Source organism: Micropterus salmoides, unplaced genomic scaffold (genome assembly GCF_014851395.1).
Source record: "Micropterus salmoides isolate LMB-PRFRI ecotype aquatic unplaced genomic scaffold, ASM1485139v1 Ms_hic_scaffold_17, whole genome shotgun sequence".
NCBI classification, from domain to species: Eukaryota; Metazoa; Chordata; class Actinopteri; order Centrarchiformes; family Centrarchidae; genus Micropterus; species Micropterus salmoides.
The window spans coordinates 13,883,665-13,903,625 of NW_024040817.1; the positions used below are offsets into that span (position 1 = coordinate 13,883,665).

The 19,961-nt window shown below is 42.0% G+C and overlaps 1 protein-coding gene across 11 annotated transcripts in view; it reads right to left on the reverse strand.

Annotated features, from left to right (window-relative positions):
- rbms3 (RNA binding motif, single stranded interacting protein) overlaps window positions 1–19,961 on the reverse strand; it is a 305,125-nt gene that overhangs the window by 147,991 nt on the left and 137,173 nt on the right. For 9 of the 11 annotated variants that reach the window (XM_038725790.1, XM_038725794.1, XM_038725793.1 and 6 more), the window contains one exon: window positions 12,815–12,972. In XM_038725790.1, the coding sequence (XP_038581718.1) occupies window positions 12,815–12,972 (158 nt within the window). The remainder of the gene's footprint in view (window positions 1–12,814; window positions 12,973–19,961) is intronic. The other 2 variants (XM_038725792.1, XM_038725800.1) reach the window with 1 other exon arrangement.

Sequence of the window (19,961 nt, forward strand, 5' to 3'; positions counted from 1 at the left end):
GGCAGGCCCTGTGAAGCACAGGTTTAACACTGTGATGCTGTGGCCGGGATGCAGAGCCTGTCTCCACTAATCCTATTTCAATCACTCTCGCAGCCTCTTATCTCTGACTCCGCTGGCCCTCGGCCCGCCCTTCTCCTCACAAATCTTCTCCTCTCTCTTGCTCTCTCTCTTAATGTCTCTTTACCACCCTCTCCATTTCTCTTTCCTATACTGTAGCCTTCATTTCTCTCCTTTTGTCTCTCTCTTCCTCCTCCTTCCTAATAGAAATCCCATGGCAATCATTCTGATGCAATATCGGATCAACCCCAAGAAAAGAAGACGCCAGAAATGAAACTGCCTGTAAAAAACAGAGGCTTTATGAGCTATTTTAGGCTGATGAAAATGCACAAATTGTGGTGGATGTAAAACATGTCATTCGTTTGACAGCTGTCTGGGCACTGAAATGCGATAAAACTGAAGCTGAGCCGAAAGCTCAGCTACGTTTTTAAGAGGGCAGCTGCATGCACAAGAGTGACATCCCGATGGTGCATTTCTTTTCTCGCTCTCTTGCTGGATGAAACGATCCAGGCGTGTTTCATTTCCGTCATCAGAGCTGGGAATGTGAAGTGGCTCTTTACAGTATGTGGGCAGAGAGAGAGCTGGCCAGAACCACAACACATCACTGTGGTATTGCTGGTACACAGGAAAGCACAGAGCTGGAAAGGATGGACAGACCACCCAAGTGTTCTGCTGAGACCTGCTCTCAGCCTTTAAACACACTCTCCCAAAGGTCTGTGTGTGTGTGTGTGTATGTGTACACAACAAGGCAATGTCTTGAACAGTAGGTAGATGAAGTAAAGAGAAAGACACACACGTGGAAAGGGTTTGGCTTTACTGTGTATAAAAGCAGAATAACTTCAATTTATCACCTCTTGTTGGCCTTTATGCTAAATAATTAGCAGAATGTAGACAGTGTTGCTGAAAAAGAAAAAAGGTGCAGCGCTAAGAGATCTGCTCAGTTGGAGCAGGTGCAGCAGACACCCACAATCCAGATGTACTATTTGCTCTGTGCAGCAAATTTTATCCAAAAAGGGGTTTCGTAGGCCTAAAAAGTACATAGTTTTATTACAAAAATATGCAATGATGATACCACTGCACAGAGTAGCATTCAAATACATTATCTTTTTTATCAATTAGTTCAGGTAGTGAAAACCTTTTAAAACAATTTTCCTAAAAATAAGCATAAAGTATCAGCAGATAAAATAGTAATAATACATTTGTAAGATGAGCCAATTTCCTGTAAAGTCTTTTTGTGTAAGACATCAATTGTATTGTAAGACATGTTTGAGTACAGAATCCGTCAGCCAGTTTTAGTAAAAGGAACAGCTGCAGGCTAAAGATCATCACAGATTAATGCTTGTGTTTTCTAGTTTTTAGCTTTGGAACAGGAACGGCCAAGTCACCCATGTTTTCTAGCCAGTAGTAGGTAAAAAGTATTTTGTTCACTCCGGTCATCGGTAAGTATGTGCACATATAGAGAGAATATAAGTTAAGCCTATTCTCAACAACACTCAAGAGAACCTACAATTTCATAGGATGTGTTTTATTTCGTTAAGTCTTTGATGCTAATGCAAGAGACAGGTATCACTGTGGCAGACACACAGAGAGGACACAGCAGAGAAACATGACTTCTTTATACTTTTATCAAAGTTAAAAAAGGAGAAACAGGAAAGAGCAAAATACAAAGAGGATGAGCGTTAAAAATGGAAAATCTCAGACAAACAGCACATACAAACACATGATATGGTGCAAAGACAGAGAAGGTAAGACTATGTTGTTGTGAATGTGCATGTGTGTGCATATATAGTAAGTGCATGTGCATGCCTTGTCACTGAGAACCAGGAGGATTAGGAGTCATCTTGCTGTATAAAAGTAGTGTGTGGCAACTGCCCTTGACTGTCATCCCCAGTCTTATAGCAGCTACCGTGTCCCACAGCCTGCACATCTCTGTGGCTCAGACAGAGGTCAGGCCTCCTGTCCACCGGGCATCTTTCTGGATGGAAATATTACACAGATGCTTTTATGAAATGTTGTCGCTGCTGTAGTTGCTATGCGACCACTGAAAATCTGTTTGGTTGCTTTAAATATATATCTATATGTATTTTTTATTTCTAATGTTTTGCACTGTGAGAGCAAAAGACACACTGAACTGACAGCAGTTTTGGGTACACAGAACAGCAAAACTGTTAGAGTTTCCAATCTCCAACTGAAATTACTAACGGTTTACAAAAACTTAAAAAAAAAATTAAGATCTAGAGCCTTAGTTTTTTGATAAAGAATATGAAATCTAATTGCTTTTGGGTAGTTAATATTAAACAAAACCTTTTATGATCAGTAGTCAGCCGAATGATGCGCCATTTGTACTGTGACATATAAAAAGAGCAGCATAAGATACCAAGCATTTATAAATGAGAGACATTTTTAGAGAATGGGTAAAATAACAAGAAGGCTGGTGGCTAAAATAAGAAGGCAGATGACAATAAAAGGACTGCACAAAGACAAAGAAAAAATGAAGGAAAGAGACAGAAAGGACAGGAAGACAGGCCAATGAATACAATGAGAAATGCAGTGAGAGAAATAAACAGAGAAGGGCAAAAGCATCCTGATGGACACCTGACAGGGAGCAGAGCAGCTGTTCAGTCCAACACCTCTGAGTGGAGATCAGTGACTTATTCTCATGACCTCTGAGCCTCTGGGCTAACAGTTTGGTGGTAATGACCTTAATCTATATCCCAGCATGGAGCTGCATGGAGACTATGACAAACTGAGTCCAAAGTCGACCTTCAACCCTCTCCTTTTTTGTTTTTAATCACAAAAGGTATGTTGGGTCAAAGATATAGGCTGCCTGGCATGGCAAATCAAATTACTAGATGTACTTATTTAATATCATCTATTTTTAAGACATACAAATCTTTGCTGAATGGAAAAGTATTCCATACTTTTGTTAAAGGAAAATGGTGTCTAAATTACAAAACCATTACAGAATAATAAAAATATTGCACTGGCAAGGATGAGCGGAAATAAATCAAAAAGCTTCAACAAATGGGATAATGGATTTGGAATGGAATTCCCTTTTTGGCTTTAGCACTCTATCTTTTTCTTGGCAGAAGTTTCTCATGTTTTAAGGTGTTGGGATTCCCCCGTGTTTTGCTGGCAGGTTTGTGGCAAACCTTTAACATCTTTAAATGTGGGAAGCATTCTGGAACAGAAAGGTAATCCGGCCTTAAGTGGTTGCTCTTCCTTTTTCTTATTTTTCTACTTCAACAAATGTCACAATAACGGGGCACGAAACACATTGGCAACACTGCAGTACATTTAGTACATTTGGGCATCAAAATATAGCAAATATAATGTGGTCGACAAAAAACATAAATCAACATGTACCCTGAAGTCCATTAATTTCCAACAGTATCAGTGACCGCAGCCACTTCTGTTGAAGTTGGCCGTGCTCAAACCCACTGTGGTCAATAGTTGTCAACTATTCTGATTTCTATTTTTCCATATTTCCCCACTGATGTGATTTCTTTTCATGAACATTCATTTTACCTGGAAATTGTGAAATGGGTGACAAGTTGATTAGAACCATTCAAACTTTCCCACATTCCTACATAATAGAAATAGATTAGAGCTGCAAGCGGCAATACGTCCGCCAGGCTCCAGTCAGGCAATACATAAAGGAAAGTAAGGTGATTTAAAAGTTTTAGCATGTGTTCTGAATTCATTGTTAGAGAGCTCAATTTAAAACAATTCATCTTCGCATTAAGGGATTTTCAATAAAAGAAAGTTTAAAAATTCTGGCAGCCACGGGGCTTCCATCAGGTAAATTGTTCCCACAATTTAGTCCGTGTCACTTTGGATGAGATTGGATCAATCATCTAGGTCTGGTCCATTTGTATTCCTTTGAATGTATTCCATTTTTGTCTTGCTGTTTAACTGCTTCTCATGAAAAATCAATGACCTGTTCTTAATTTATTAATAAATCAATACAAAACTCAAAATTTTGCCAAAATTACACATTTCAAGATAGATGGAAATAATTTAACACACTCCCACTACCCTTTATCTGTATAAAAGTAATTCCACATAGATCAGGTACAGTATGTATTGGCTTTAATATGAAAGAAAGATGTTAAGAACAATTACTAAATAATAATAAGTCCTAAAATTTCGGTGAATTTGAAGATTCTTTTTTGTTCAAGGAAGGCAGTTTAGTACACATACCTGGCAATAAAACTGATTCTGAAAGTAAAATAAAAATAAAGAACATAACAGCGAAAGAGAGAAAAGGACACAAGAAAAAACAAAAAGCAGTATAAGTTGCAGAATTTTATATAGTTGCATAAAGTGTATGCAACTGGAGAGGACTGAATTCCCACTTAACATGAGTGCACGCCAATGCTGAAACTATGGTATAACAACAGCAGCGCAGCAAACAAAAATTAATTAGCCAGCACATGTATTTCAACTGAAGGTATATCATATTTCAGTTTTACCGAGCTGCAGGCAGAGAGGACAACCACCTTTGGAAACCAACAACTTTAGACTTCTTTAGATCAGAAATGGATATGTTTTAGCATGAGGTTTGAAATTGTTTTGTTTATGTACATATAAAACGCAACCAATCAAACATCACTGTTAACCATTGTGTGTCTCAACTTTGTTTGTTTGTGCTGACAAATTAATCTTTGCTAACATAAACTCAGTTTCATTTGGAGTAAAAAAAACGTAATAAAAATTACAAGTTGCAGTTTTATGGGGAGTTATATGTGGGAATTTTTATTGTCTGAAAGCAGTGGACTGGCCTCATCTCACAGGAAGTCACAAAGAAAGATCCCCCCCAGAAAAACTGCAAGTTGTTTTTTTGTTTTTTTCACTTTTGTACCGATTAAAAATATATAAAGGCAACCAGTGAGCTTCAGAGGTGCTGATTTACAGTCTTTGTGGTAAGCTAAGCTAACAGGCTGCTGGCTGTAGCTTCATATTTGATGAACAGTAGTGGATTTCTGTGCCCTGTTCGCCTGATCCTGCCACCCATCTGGACTCTTAACCAGTGGACTGAGTATGTCCTCGTCAACCAAGAATCTGTACAGCATAGAAATGTCATCCATTTTTGTTTTATTCTCGTCGTCTCTTTGTTCTTTTATTTATTTAATTATATGTGTTAATTTTGGTGTTTTTATTTAATAACTCTTGAAATTTGCTTAAAATAAATTATTTGAAAGATGAGTGATGGCATTTTCTTCTGTACAAAAGCCTCTATAAAATGCAAACAGTCATAAGGAATACAGATATTTTACACTTTTATAGAATGTACAGGTAAAGCAAGTTGAGAGAATAAGACAGTTAAAGCAGGAAACATGTTCTACACAGAGACACGATGCCCAAAAAGGGCCTCAGACTGAGCCTGGGAAAGTGAACTACAGAGTGTGTGTTAACCGAGTGTGCAAGAAGAAACAACAGCAACAGTTAGTGATGGCAGGGAGCATTAGCCTGTTGTTCTGAATACAGCTAGTTACAATCTCTCTATTTCTTACGCACACACACACACACACACACACACACACACACACTAGTCCTCTTCAGAGCCAGCCTTGCAGAATCGCCCCTGTTTGTTTGGAAGTGTCCAACCTGTCAAATCCACATGCCATGCACTGCTGTCTGACACGCACAAATGAACACATCTCATCTGTGCTGGTGCTGCTTCTGCTTTCTAGATACTGCTTCGAATGAAAGGTGAAGTCAGTTGAGGGAAAATGGGAGAAAAGAGAGGGGAGGAAGGAGGGAAGGATAGAGTGTTAAAGCCAGAGAGTCCAGTGATCTCATGTTTTGTCCCTCACGTCAATCAGTCTGGTTGTATCAGAGACTCTGCTGACGCTTCTGTTGGAGCTTAAAAACTGTCCTCCGCTGTACAGCTGGAGTAAGATAAAATGCAAAGCACAGTGGGGAGAGGCACAGAGGAGTGTTACAGTGATGCCTGGATTGTTTGCTATGGTTTTTGCCATGCTATTAGTTCCTGGAGACATACTGAGGTGAAAGGCAGTGAAGTACCCAGAAAACGTGACTGTTTTTAAAAGACTGTGTGTAATTTGTGTGAATCTAATCCCCAAATTCATACTAAATAAGCATCTGATAAACTAAAAATATCATTCATGAAACTAACAGTTACAGCATTAACTGTTAACAGAGTCAATTTCAGTGCAAAAGCAGAAGAGATGCTCTTTCCAGCCTCTAAATAGGCAAACTATCTACGTGTCATGTATCCGGTAATGGGGGATAAATAATTCAAAAAAACAGCCTAAGGCCAAATCAGCTTCTCTGCTCACCCTCACTCTAAAATCGATGTTTGGGGAGGAAAAAGGCGTTGCATTTTAGTCCGTTTGGCCCGGTCAGTGAAATGACTGTGTCACTTCTGCTGGAGCAGAGAAGTGGAGAGATTAACATGATGGAGAGATGGGAGAAAGCAGATGAGAGAGAGCACACGAAGAGGAGAGAAATTGCAACAGAGGATAGCAGTGAGAGAGAAAGAGAGAACAGTGTGAAACAGAAATGGGGGGTAGTGAGAGCGAGAAAGGCGTAGAAAAAGAGCTCTGAAGGGTTATGGTTCCAGGAATAGCAGATGCTTCTACTCAGCGTGAAGCTGTGGCTGTAGGAGTAGTTTAGTTTGGCCATTCCTGTGGCGGTCTCAATACTTTTCTGAGGTTAAGCACCACTATCTCTCTATGCTCTGAGTGACGCAAAACTTGACCATGCATGGTTAACTAGATTAGGACATGTTATGGTTGGGAGAGAAGAGAAAGGCTTTCAGCAAGAGAGATAGAGAGACATATTATGCAAAAGAGACACATTCAGTCAGAAAAAAGCAACACGCTATTTGGATTAGAACTTGATCAAAACTGGATTTGTGAGACACCATTACGGTTAATTTAAAAAATCTGATAACGATTCATCAGCTGATATTCCTTTTTAACATAAACATATAACAAAGAAACATTTTTCATAGGATCACTAAAATATGGTTATTAAAGAGCGGCTTAACACCACGCTGAACAGCAGTGACAGGTGTGCTCAGATGCACCTTTGATGTCACAGTGTACAGACACCCCCTACAGTACACATCTACATCACTGCAGCCAGGTAAACTTAAATGGTGGTTGCTGGTGACCTTGATCTTTAGACATTTTGTAACGCAAATTCTTGTTAGTCATTGGCCTACATATATACAGAAATCAAAATGTTGGTGGTAAGCTCAAATGGGCAGATAATACTTGCTGGTGTATCTGTCTGGCTCTAGTGCAGTTGTACAGCTGGAAGGGATGATGGTAAGTTTGGCACTTTGAGGCCTTTGCTCATACTCCCCTCTGTCAATTTTCTGAAACAGAGCCACGGGACAAGCCGACTGATAGCTAGGCAGGTAATGTCAACACTGGACCTCAGAGAGCCATTAAGAAATAATGTGGCGTCTGCTCCATCAAAACAGGTGGTCCCAGGGTCACCCCCCCACCTCCTCTACTTAGCATACCTTATGGCTCTCTCTCTCTCCTCATTCTCCAGCTCCCTCTCCACCATTCCCTCAGCACACACAGGAAAGGTTATTTAGACAATTGGTGGTGATTAGCTCTTGATTTGGCCCACTCTGTATGTTTGATCAGGCCGTGGCACAGAGGCAAAGCCAGTGCGACTGAGGGCGCAGCTGTGGCTCGGCCATGGCTGAAATTGGGTGAGGAGAACCAAAGGAGAAGGAGGGGAATGGAGAAAGCAGATGAGAAGGAGTTAGTATGGGGGGGGGAAGAAGAGAAGTATCGAAGAGTTTGAGGTTTAGTTGCTGGCAGAGAAAATGTGAACTTCTTTGTCCATGTTATTCCAGGTGTGGGCCCCCATAAAGAAATAAAAAAGAAGTCTGTCTCGTTCTTTCTTTCATCCTTTCGTCCAACAAGCTGCTTCCATCTTCTCTATGCCTCTCTTGGGTGGTGGATTGTGAAAGAAAAATGTGGGTGCTGCCTAATAGCTGGCTGGTGATTCAGGTTATAAAGTCTGCCTGGCCATAAAGTGTTTGGGGGCTCGGTTGGCTTTGTTGGCTGGGTTGGAGGTACTGGCTGTGCTGGCTGCACCTATCTTTGGGTTGGATGGGGTTGGAGTTGGGCTTAGGGTTGGCCCAGTGCCCCAATCTTGCTGGTTAGGCCAAGGAATTTTTCTCACAGTAACGGCTGTTCTATCCATCCCTCCATCCATCCATCCTTCCACTCACACAACCAGCCAGCCAAGTAGGAAGGCCTCTCACTATCTGGGTGTTTAGCCAACAAATCCCCACTCCACTCCTTTGGCCTCTCGTCTTCGCCCATATATCAGGCTGACGGCTGCGGAGAACCCGACATCCAGCCAGCTGAATAAAACAGAGATTAAGCACCCACCCGAATCCATTTAATTACTCGTTCAACAGCTCTCGGCATGTAACTCCAACCGCTGTGAGAACTTTGGCGTTCTTAAGTCTTTGCTTTTACTCCCAGTGACCACAGGGAGGTTGAAGGAGGTGACTGGTCACAAATAAATCTTGGCCTTAGTAACTAAAATAAACGCATATTCAGTTGTTGTCAACTGAATGTTTGTGTGTCCGCAATTTAAGGCTTGGTTACCAGGTTGTGAAAGGTTGGGGGTGGCAGTCAGCTAAACTAGTCTATATTAACAATGACATCACATCACATCTGTAGACATCTGTAAATAAAGAGCATCTACAGTAACAAGTATGGATAGCATTTGAAAGTCAGCATCAATAAACAGAGCAACACGACTGGTATCAACACCTTTGCAGTATTGTCACCATTAACCTTACCACTGCAAACTAGCGTAGTACAAGGCTGCTTTTTGAAAAACTGTTGCATTTTTACTATAGTGTGGCAGGGATGTATCTTTTAAATCAGTAATCCGTAAATTACATATTAAGAAAATAATATAAAATTAACCCTGACCAAAATGAGCAAAACCGATTTGATTTGTTTATGAGTCCTTGATAAAGATTTCTGAAAAATGTGACAGAATCATGGCAATAAAATATTAGAGTTCACAAGGACAGGGTTGCAACCACAGTAGGCAGAATATATTTTTTTGGCATCTCTCAGGTGGTGTGCAAAAGCCTTCAATGAGTAGCTACGATATGGCCTGTTGTCAAGAATGCATCAGTTTGGCCGCAGCATGTTTGCTTTTGAGAAAGGGGTGAACCAGGGTGGCAAGAGCTGCCTTTCAATGTGTGTGACACAACAAAGTGGCACAAAAAAATGCTTTTTTTTGTCTCACTTCCAGCACTCACAAGGATCTGTGCAAGAGTGCATGCAAAACATTCATGTTCACATGCAGTAAGGCTCGAGAAAGCAGACAGGCCCATGATACTGATGATGAAAAATCTCTAAGCCAGCTAATGTGACTCAAACTCTACCAGTTTTCCATTTTTTCTAAAAAATACAACGCCACAGTTAGGATAGGATTTAGGTTTAACACAGCCCTCAGCTCCATTGTGGAGAGCTGATGGGGCTGAGGGCAAGGAGATAAGGTGCTGGGTGCTGGAGGGGGACTAGGCATCTGGGGTAAAACCTGAGGGGGACCCAGGGTGCTGCAGACTGCAGTTGCATGACCTTTTCTAGAATGCTGCCACCCGCCTGCCACTGAAACACAGTCTGGCTAATTAGAGTTTCAGTGGCATTGGATTTTCACTGGCACAGCACACCTCAGGCAACCTTGGGGGCTCTTAGGCAGGCGATACACACACAGAGGGAAGGGATGGGAGAGAGAGGAGCTGTGGAAACAGTTGAACAAGAGGACAGCCACTAGAGGACAGCAAGGCAGATCCAAGCAATAACAAAGTCAGTAGCTTTCCATAACAAGCAGGGGAAACGCTATGTATTAGAATGCAAATCTACAGTCACAAACAGGAACACTACGGCGGTATTTTACATAAGCTCTGACATGGTTTGCCCTTCCAAATAGTTATGCTCAAAATATTCAAGATCATATGGAATTAGAAATGAAATTGAAACTGTCCAACTCGGTACAACTTGGTGAATGCAAGAGCTAAACGACAGATATGCAATGTCAAAATGCTGAGTGCTTTTTCAAGTCTTATCGGGCCGCCTCTCAGGCTAATGGAATTTTGATGGGTCAGTATCAAGAAGAAATGCATGACTTATGACACAGCAACTGGGAGCATTACCAAATATACTGGACAGCATGTTCCTGTCTCCAAAGGATCACTGAATAATTGGCCGCGTTTGACCAGGACATTTCTGGAAATATGGCCAAGAAAAGGTTATGTAACCAGACAGACTCGCTCACGGCCTGTATTTCACAATCTGCTGGCCCTGTCTCCATTAATGATCTTGACCCCCTTTTCACCATTTTAGAAGTGAAAGGGCCTAATGGAGCCGAACAAAGCTGCTTGTGTGCGTCTGTGTGTCTAAGTGTGTGCGTGAGAGACAGAGACACAGAGAGGGAGAGAAAGCCCCTGTGACTGTTTGTTACAGCTTGATGAGGTCTTGGTCTGTGATTCCTGGGGGAGGTGGGCCAATCTAAGCTTTATTAGGCCTTATTGAGCTGTGTGCAGGCAGGTGTGTGCGTGTGTTTTCTCTATCAAGAACATTTGGCAGAGCTTTATGAGTACCTTTGTGTGTGTTTCTAAAATACACTCAGATGGTAGCGGTTTAATGGGGTGTGCAAGCTATTGTACATGGACCTTTTTTTCATGCCTGTAATTTTCTTCTCAGAGGAGAACATTTTAGTTTGATCAGTTTGGCATTTAAGGGTTTCAATATATAATTTATGTCCATATAGCAATGCCTGTCTATCAAAACGACAACTGTGGGGTCTAATTATGTGTCGAAGTATGTAGCAGCCTGTTACCTGAAATATTTTACAATATTTTATCACAAATATACACAGGTCTATGAGGTCTCTTGTATATAAAGGTGCAACCTATGGTCTTTTCTTCCAAAAGAGGAAAGATAGAGCAGTTAAGCAAGTGACTGATTATCCAACTACAGACAGAGTAAAAATTTGCCAATTTTGGGCTGGCGTGCAAACAATAACCGGTGGCCAGGTGGACCAGCTTCGATTGACATTTGAAATGGCGGTCAAGTAAGTTTTATTCAGGCATGTGATTGGCAAAGGGCAAAAAAGCAGGAAATATACTGACCCCCCCCCACCCCGATCAAGCTGGCGGTGGCTCTAGATAAGTGTCTAATCCACTGCACCATCGCAACCTCTCTATAATAATTATTATTTTGTATACATTTTTTTACCAAACTTCAACAGCTAAATGTGCAACATGAAATAATTGAGTATATAAATAAATAATATAACTACTAACTTTCAAATTAGTTCAGTAGAAGTTAATAGATTATTTTTAATGAATATGAGACAGCAGCAAAGTCTCCTTTTTAAGACCTGGTGGCCTAAAGATACAGTTATATTATTCAGGAAACTCAGATCAAACAGCAGATCAGTCTGTCTGTTGATAAACTGTAGGAAAAAGTTTGACATTTCAACTCTGGCAGCGGGCGTGTGCGTGAGACGAGAACGACCACGACAGTTTCACGGGATCGTGCCAGCTACACAGAGGCCGTTGCCATGGTTACCCCGCAGAGGGCTTGTTTGCCTGTCTGTTGATGGGGAAAGCAGAGCTTTTTGCTGGTCGCACAAAGTTTACAACGGACGACAATGTTCTTTACATTTTAGACTACTGTGACACAGTAATGGCAATAACGTTACTTACAGCTGTCAAAAATACCTCTCTCTCTCTCTCTGTTCTCCTGTCTTCCTTTAGCTTTTTGGCTAACAGCTGACTTGAACAACAGGTCCGGTGCCACTGAGCTGCAGCGCAGTCGCGCATTTACGTCAGGGATGGTGTGTTCAGTAGCGCAGCGTTACTTGGATTAGTAACTGTTTAGGAAATGGTAATCCCTTACATTACTCTTTACTGGGAAAAGTAATATTCCAGTATTACTGCCCAACACGTTACTACTGATGCGCGAGAGCCTGTGGTACACACTGCGCAGGTGTGGAATGGGCAGCTACACGTAAACGAACATCCAATCCAACAGAGGCTGTTTCAAGCCATCACATGGCGGGCCAGAACAAAGTGAAATTATTTGAAATCCTCATACAGGCTAATCCTGTGCACGTTTAGCACAGTTGCCGCGGTACTCATAAGAAATAACTGCAGATATTTTTTTTCTGCCTTGTTAAACAAATTGATTATAAGGACACTTTTGCACATGCTCACAATAAAGCACGTACTGCAGTGTGTGTGTGCACGTCCCGGTGTTTGATCCGCATTCATAAACCTATGGACACTTTTCATTTCCCTGAGGAAATTCAGGGAATCCAATCACACATTTACTGACGGCTTTTTCAGAGGTGTGAACTCTTCAAAGTCAAAGCTCTCAATAAACTTCTCATGCTTTTATTTTGGAGGCACAATCACTTAAGAGGAAGTGAATGTGTGAGTAACTGTTACTGTCAAGACTGAGATCTATTTCAGAACCAGCCGCTATCAATTTATATATTTTTTATTTTTCTGCTATCAAAGCAATCTAGCCGCGGACCAGACACTATTGCTGGCAGGCCAGTTCTGGCCCGTGGGCCACCTATTGCCAACCACTGCTTTACACCATGTACTGCTAAATACATACAGCCAGGAGAGGCACATCATGGCCAAGTACACCCCATAGTGGCATTTGCATGTGTGAAGGAGGATCTTCTGTATTTAACTGTAATTGCTCCCAGTACTCACGGTTGGCAGAGTTTGATGAGGTCCTGGTCGGTGGTCCCAGGTGGCAGGCCTCGGATATACAGGTTGGTCTTACTCAGCTGCTCTGCCCCTCCCTGGCTGCAGCTGTTGGTGCTAGGGCTGGGAGGAGCCATGGGATGAGGGGGTGGAGCATAGGGCTGCTGGGAAAAGAAGGGTGAAGAGAGGAACGATTTAACACATTACATTACATTTATTCATTTAGCTGATGCTTTTATCCAAAGCGACTTACAATTGCTATACATGTCAGAGGTCGCACGTCTCTGGAGCAACTAGGGGTTAAGTGTCTTGCTCAGGGACACAATGGTGGATGGGTCACAGTGGGGGATTGAACCCGGGTCTCTCACACCAAAGGCATCTTATCCGTTGCGCCATCACCACCCCACAAACAATTAAAAATAGGTTTTAATTTTTAAAGACATGGAGGGGGAGGGTAAGTGAAAGAGTTAAAAAACACTGACAGGTGTGAAAAAAAATGCTAACATTCCTGAGACAGCAGAAGAAAGTGTGAGAAGGAGTGGGAAAAAGATATATCTTTTGAAGAAACAGCAGGCACTACCAGTGTCAATGTCACTGCAATTATGAGAGTAGACATTTTAGGGTGGCGAGACTGAGAGGATGAGATTAGGGTCACTAATAGATGAAAACATTCAACCCAAAAGTCGATATTAATGAGTAGAATTTCAAGAAAACCAACTTCTAACCTCAGTCTCAAATAACACAAATGCATTGGGGGGAAAAATTTCTTCACAGACAAAAAAAGGTCCTGACAAAAAAACAACTCGACACATTCTATATCTGTATATTCACTTAATATTCACTTTCCCCACTTTATATTACTTTTAGTCACCGTTTAAGAATATATATATCTTCATATATATCAATAAATTGCATCTGAAGTGCTTTTTTCCTCTAAACATGCAACTGGAGTGCAAACTTTTCTATATTTTTTATTTTAAGTAAACATTTCACCAAGGGGACCCTCCGAAATTAGGGGTCATAACGCTTCCAGCAGCTTATAGCAGTTTTAAATGATGGCAACTTCCTGCTTACTATTCATACCCTCAAAACCAATTTTAACACACTGTAAAACAATTTACACCTCCGAGGGTGTGATATCTTGATGCAGAAAATCCTCCCCAGCCTATTTCATAAACATCGCAATATGAACATATTTTTTTAGAATAATCTCTATCTTCCAAGATTTATTTAATATGTATTACAAATGTGATACCCTCCCTTTCTTCTTTTGCCTCTCTTTCGCCCTCTTCCCTCCCTTGCTCTCATCTGTCTGTTGTGCTGTTAGAGTAGATTTATGGTATAAGAGTCAGGGCCCCCTGCTCACAGCCTTTTTATATCTCTATTGCAGGGATTCTGCACATAGTGACAGAAAGAGCGATCCAGGACCCTGTGGGCATGAGCAGAAAGAGAGAGAGAGAGAAAGGGAGAGAAACACTAGAAGAGGGTGAGTGAGGAGGGAAGAGAGAAAGAGACACTGCAATAAAGTAAGTGATTGATTGATGAAACTGAGAAGAAAAAATGATCAGAAAGAGAGGGGGACATGACTAAATACCACCAGCAGCTCGCGTTAACCACATCAACCCTTTATCCTCCACAGAGAGAAGCGCAATACCTCATACCATATCGTAAAAACACACACACAGTTAAACACGCAAATACACACACACACACACACACACACACACACACACACACACAGCATTAACCCTCCAATCCGCCCCACACGTTAGCAGTGGCTGCTGAAGCATGGCTGATTTGGTGCGCTATTTTAAGCGTGTGTGCCATGCCAGCGTGTTGCCGCCCACTCCTCAGACAAAGAACCGGGGTCCCTGGAGCGTGAAGAGGGAGCCACGTCCATCAATGGATGGCCAATTACCACGCTGAGCTAAGTGGAACTGATGGGTAGCCACTCACTGTGCTGGACACACACACACACTGTACACACCTCCGTGTTTGTGCACACACACGCCACGTTATAACACTGAAACACCTTACAGTGCCCCATTGCTAGAGGTGTTTTAAGTCCTTTGGGGTAACTCCAACTGACAAGTCTCAAGTCCTGTAGGACATAGATCACGAGTCTTCATACAAAAAATACAAAGTAATAATGAAAGTCTCTGAATTCTCTGAATGGTGGCCATGATAAGCATGTGAACAATGTCCGATCTAATCTGTAATAATGTTATTTACATAGCCAAGACCATTTAACTAATTTTTTATTATAGAGTCAAAAGATCACACACGTGGCTTCAGGGTTAAGACGTCAACCATGAACCACAACATCCCGCATTCAAATCCAACCGGCCTTTTTTGCATCTCTCTCTCCCTCATTTCCTGCCCTCTCCCCCTCTTACCTTTATAATGAAGGCATGACAAAGTTGAGAGTTAATTGTGTTCGTCGTCAAGTCTTTATTTAGTAAGTTAAATCCCACAGCAGTAAAGTTCTCAAGTTGCCACTTTTCTGACTTAAGTCTGACTCAAGTCTATAACTTTGACAAGTAGACACACACACACACACACCAAATCCCAATTTAGCCCCTCCTCCAGCAGACTGTGCCTCATACTGCTTTGGTAGCCTTGGTTGCACAGACTAGAATGAAAAAAAAGCAGCACTAGTCTCCAGTCACTCACGTTTTCATGCAGTGGCAGTAGTATAGAAGAATCTTAATCTCTTGAGTGCTCCATGGGAGTTATTTTCTCCCACTCAAAGTCACTGGAATGTGCACAGCTGCAGTTCAAGCCTCGACTTAGAGGCTTTCACCTTACGTCCCCCTCCCCTTCTCCTCTTCGTTTTATTTTTCCCTAGCCCACTGTAGCTTAAATTACACACACAGTACTTAACATACTTTGTGACACGTACAAATTGACCTGCACAAACAGGAGACACTACACAGTGTTGCTGTCAGCGCTGAAGGTTAATTGAAAGCCTCTCTCTCTTTCTCGGGCTTTCTTTCTTTGTTTTAGCCCTTCAGTAGTACACAGAGCTCCCCCCCCCCCTCCTCCTCCCCCCTCCTCCTCCAGGCTTGGCTTGCATCCTGGGCTTTGGAATTCATGTGTCCCGCCCTATCGATTTGCTTTCATTTTTTAAGGTCAGAAGCTGAAATCTTACACAATGAGGCATGGAGGGTCAAAACCAGCCCATTACTTACAGTGTTGGGCGAGAAGGCAGAGAGCGAAGTTATCCAAGGGGAAAGAAAAAGGCCGGAAGAAGTCCCCCGGGATGAAATATGGAATGGGTGCTGAAGGTCTCAGAGGAATGCCGACTGTTGGAAGGATGGTGGGATGGGGTGAGTGGGTTTAATGTTGGATTTTTGTGGACTTAGTGGTGTGTTTTTGATTATATTCCTCTTCATGGCAAAATGCATAAAGTAAATGCAAACGTTTAGATATGTAGAATATAGGGCTGACCCCCAATAGTCGAAGATTCGATGCTTCGATGGGCGGATCCTGATTCGACTGTCAATCTCACTGACGAAGCTTCACAGCGAAGCCAATCCATTTTGGTGATATGTGGGTGCCCAACATCTGATTTTACATAGAACTACCAGTTTTCTCCCAATAAGTTAATATACAGCCTATTACAATATACATTTCAACGTTTAATGCTGTAAATAAATATGTAAAAGGAATAAAACTTTCAATAAATGTTTTTAAAAGTACGTAAATAAATTAACAATACAGTAACAATCGCAATCGCCGCTCACAAAAACACACGATTCGACTATCAGTCGACTATAGGCAGGACTTGACGATTCTGATTCGACTGTGTAAATCCTTAGTCGGGGACAGCCCTAGTAGAATAAACTACCCGCCCCCCCCGCCCCCGCCCTCTGTCTTAAATCTAATTCTCTCTTGGCTTCTTCTGGTCGCCCCACTGGAGGTTAATAACCAAGCTTGTCTCTCTTTCCGGATGGTTCTGTGACTGCTGTTTACCCTCAGCCTGTCAGCTTGTGAATCTGGATTCTTAAATATATAATAAATACAGGCCTTGTGTGTCAGAATGATGAGGATTGAATACAGGACTAGGGAATGGAAGATTAAGAGAATGGGAGAGAGAGACAAAGAGGGAAAAAAGCAAAAGAGAGTTAAAGAGAGAAATAGAAGAGTGTGTGGGAGACTAGCTGGTTATGACACTTCAAAAACCTCCAGGTGGTAAATGAGAAAAACCTCCATTCTCCCTCCTCCCTACCCAGCTGTGACATGCCGCTACAGAGGCTTACTGGGGATTTCAATTTGCCGCACTGTATTTTAGACGGGCAGAATGGTTTACACAGGCCCAATTTACCGAGCCAGCCATGCGGGGGGGGTTCACAGCCTCCGCGACATGCCAGGGAATGTTTATGAGTATATTAAGTGAGGATGATAAATCTAGCGTACGTTACATAGGCAGAGAGCATACAGCGCTGCACTGTATACTCATACACTCACACACGGACAACACAATTCCCCCCCCCCCTTTTTTTTGCACACCATATTTAGCCCTTTCTGTCACTGAATATAACTTGTAATATACTTGATTGTACAACACTGCTGTGTTATTTCTTATTGTAAATCTGGCATCCAAAGATAGCACAAGGATGGAATTGTAATTACAGTGCTTTTTACAATGAACCTTTTTTTGAACAAAATTCTAAACGAAACACTTTTGTTTTTGCACCCATTCTTCATGAGATGAACTCAAAGATCTAAGACTTTCTCTATGTACACAAAAGGCCTGTTTCTCTCAGATATTGTTCACAAATCTGTCAAAATCTGTGTTAGTGAGCACTTCTCCTTTGCCGAGATAATCCATCCACCTCACATGTGTGGTATATCAAGATGCTGATCAGACAGCATGGGTAATTTGGACAGTTTATGTATAACTATTTACATATTCATGTACTGTACATACAGCACCTTTACATTGAAGAAAATCTTGATAGATTATGTGCGCATGTGCTATTATGACCTTATTTACAATGCATATGATTGCTGTTCTATTAAAACCACATATCACCAAAATATCAGTTTCATGAGCTTCATGTTTGCAGCTTTGTGACATCGCATTTCTCAGATAATCAATTTTTTAAATGGTTTTTTTAAACTTTTCAATGTAGGAGAACATGTAACTCTTAATTTATCTTATTGGATAAACTAAATTTAAAAAATCATCTAGATACATGTTCACACTGGATAGTGATGAGATACCATTTTATTTAAATGGCAGGGTAAACCAAGATCAAGACATTGGAATTACACATATTTGCCAAACAGAGATGAGGGCAGCAGTAGCATTAATTGGAATGAAAGCAGCTCCCCTGCCTTTCTCCCTGTATCCCTGCTCTCTGCAGGGCAGGGCTGCGACTGGAGGAGAGGCACCACCGTAGTAATTGGCCCTGATTTATAGGAGTCTAGAGCAGTCAGCAAGAGCTAGCTCAACACTGGCAAGAGGCCAGACAAGGCCATGCTGTCAATATCAGTAAACCAACCCAATCCGGCCCAAAACCCCACCGCCAGGACACCACTATTCGAGATCAGCAGTCACCATGGAGGAGGGTACACATGTGTGAGACTCAATATTCACGTGGGCATGCTAATTTCCAGTTGTTCCTGTGTTTGCGTTCAATGAGTCACTCGTGTCAGACACACACACACACACACACACACACAAGAAAACCTGCCACAAAAATGACAAGCAGTAAATTGAAGAAAAAAGCCTCTCAGCTCATCCTCCATCAATTCATGCTGGCAAAGTCTCTGCAAAGACTCTTAAAGACAAGCATAGTCCCAGAGGCATCCCTTCCAAACTGCCAGAACTAACAGCTAGCTCAGCGGTCGGCTGCATTCACAACAGCCTCTAAGTACGAAAGGAACACAAATCCCCCATCCATCCTGGATAGCTGCTTCCAAACCTTTAGCCTGTAAACATGTGTTTTGAGAACTATGGCTGCATCTCAATGCTGAGAGAAGAAGGGAGGGTCGGTGAAAGACAGAAGGAAGAGAGCTATTGCCTGTCCTCCTTTTGCCTCTCGGTTTCAGCCTCGCTCTTTCTCTCTTTGTCTATGCCTGTCGTGGTAAACACATAGCCAGAGGAGTGAATAGCAAATCATCCTCAACTCACCTGGGAATGCAACGCTGCTGATTCTACAGCCAAATGTATCCTAATAGGGAAGACTGAGAGTTCTGTGTGTGGCGGTGGCGGGGTGGGGGGTGGGGGGTCATTGGCACGAGAGTGCATGGATGAGAGAAGGGAGATGAGGAAGGGAAGAGAGATGCAGTTACAGGTATGAAGGAATTCAAGCCAAGGCCTAAGAGAGCAGCTTAAAGTACAGTAGTCATTTTGATTCTCTCTGGGCTTGCACTAGCCTGCAGGCTTTCTTCCTTGGTGAAAACAAAAAGCCCTGGGATCTGGGACGATGGTAAGCCAACACTGCTGTGGACAATGACGCAGAGGGCTAATTTTAAATATGCTGATTGGTCCATCTCTCAAAGCAGGAGATGGAGTGCTTCCCCTCTTCCAGCGTCTCTCCTTTGCTCTCTCTCTCTTGCCTTGCTTCCTGCCTTATTCTGTCTTATTCCCCTCTCCCCCCACTGGCTCATTCCCTTTCTCTTTTGGGGCAGATAAGAGCGGGATGTTGTCTTCCATGTCAGGACCCATGTGTCTGGAGAGAGCGCCCCAGAGTATAAAAAAAAAAAAAGAGGCCATATCTTTTTCCAGAGGGGAGAGATAGGATGCATACACATTATCTGACAGAGGACAAGAGCTATGGAGGTAAACAAGGCATGCTTTATGTAGCATCACTGTTTAAAAACACTGAGTCATCTGTTTTAGCTGCAAGGGGTTGACATAATGGGAAAATAGTATCATGAAATGCATCATTTTACTATAAGAAATCAATCGGAAATGGTGTATTTATGTTAGACAGCAATATAACTTGTAATATACTTGATTGTACAACACTGCTGTCTTATTGCCTATTGTAAATCTGGCATCCAAAGACAGCACAAGGATGGAATTGGAATTATAGTGCTTTTTAGAATGAACCTGTTTTTTAGCTGTTTCATTTATTTACACTTCTTTGTAAGAATTTAATTGGTACTCTCATCTGGAGAAGTACTGTGGGATCAATAA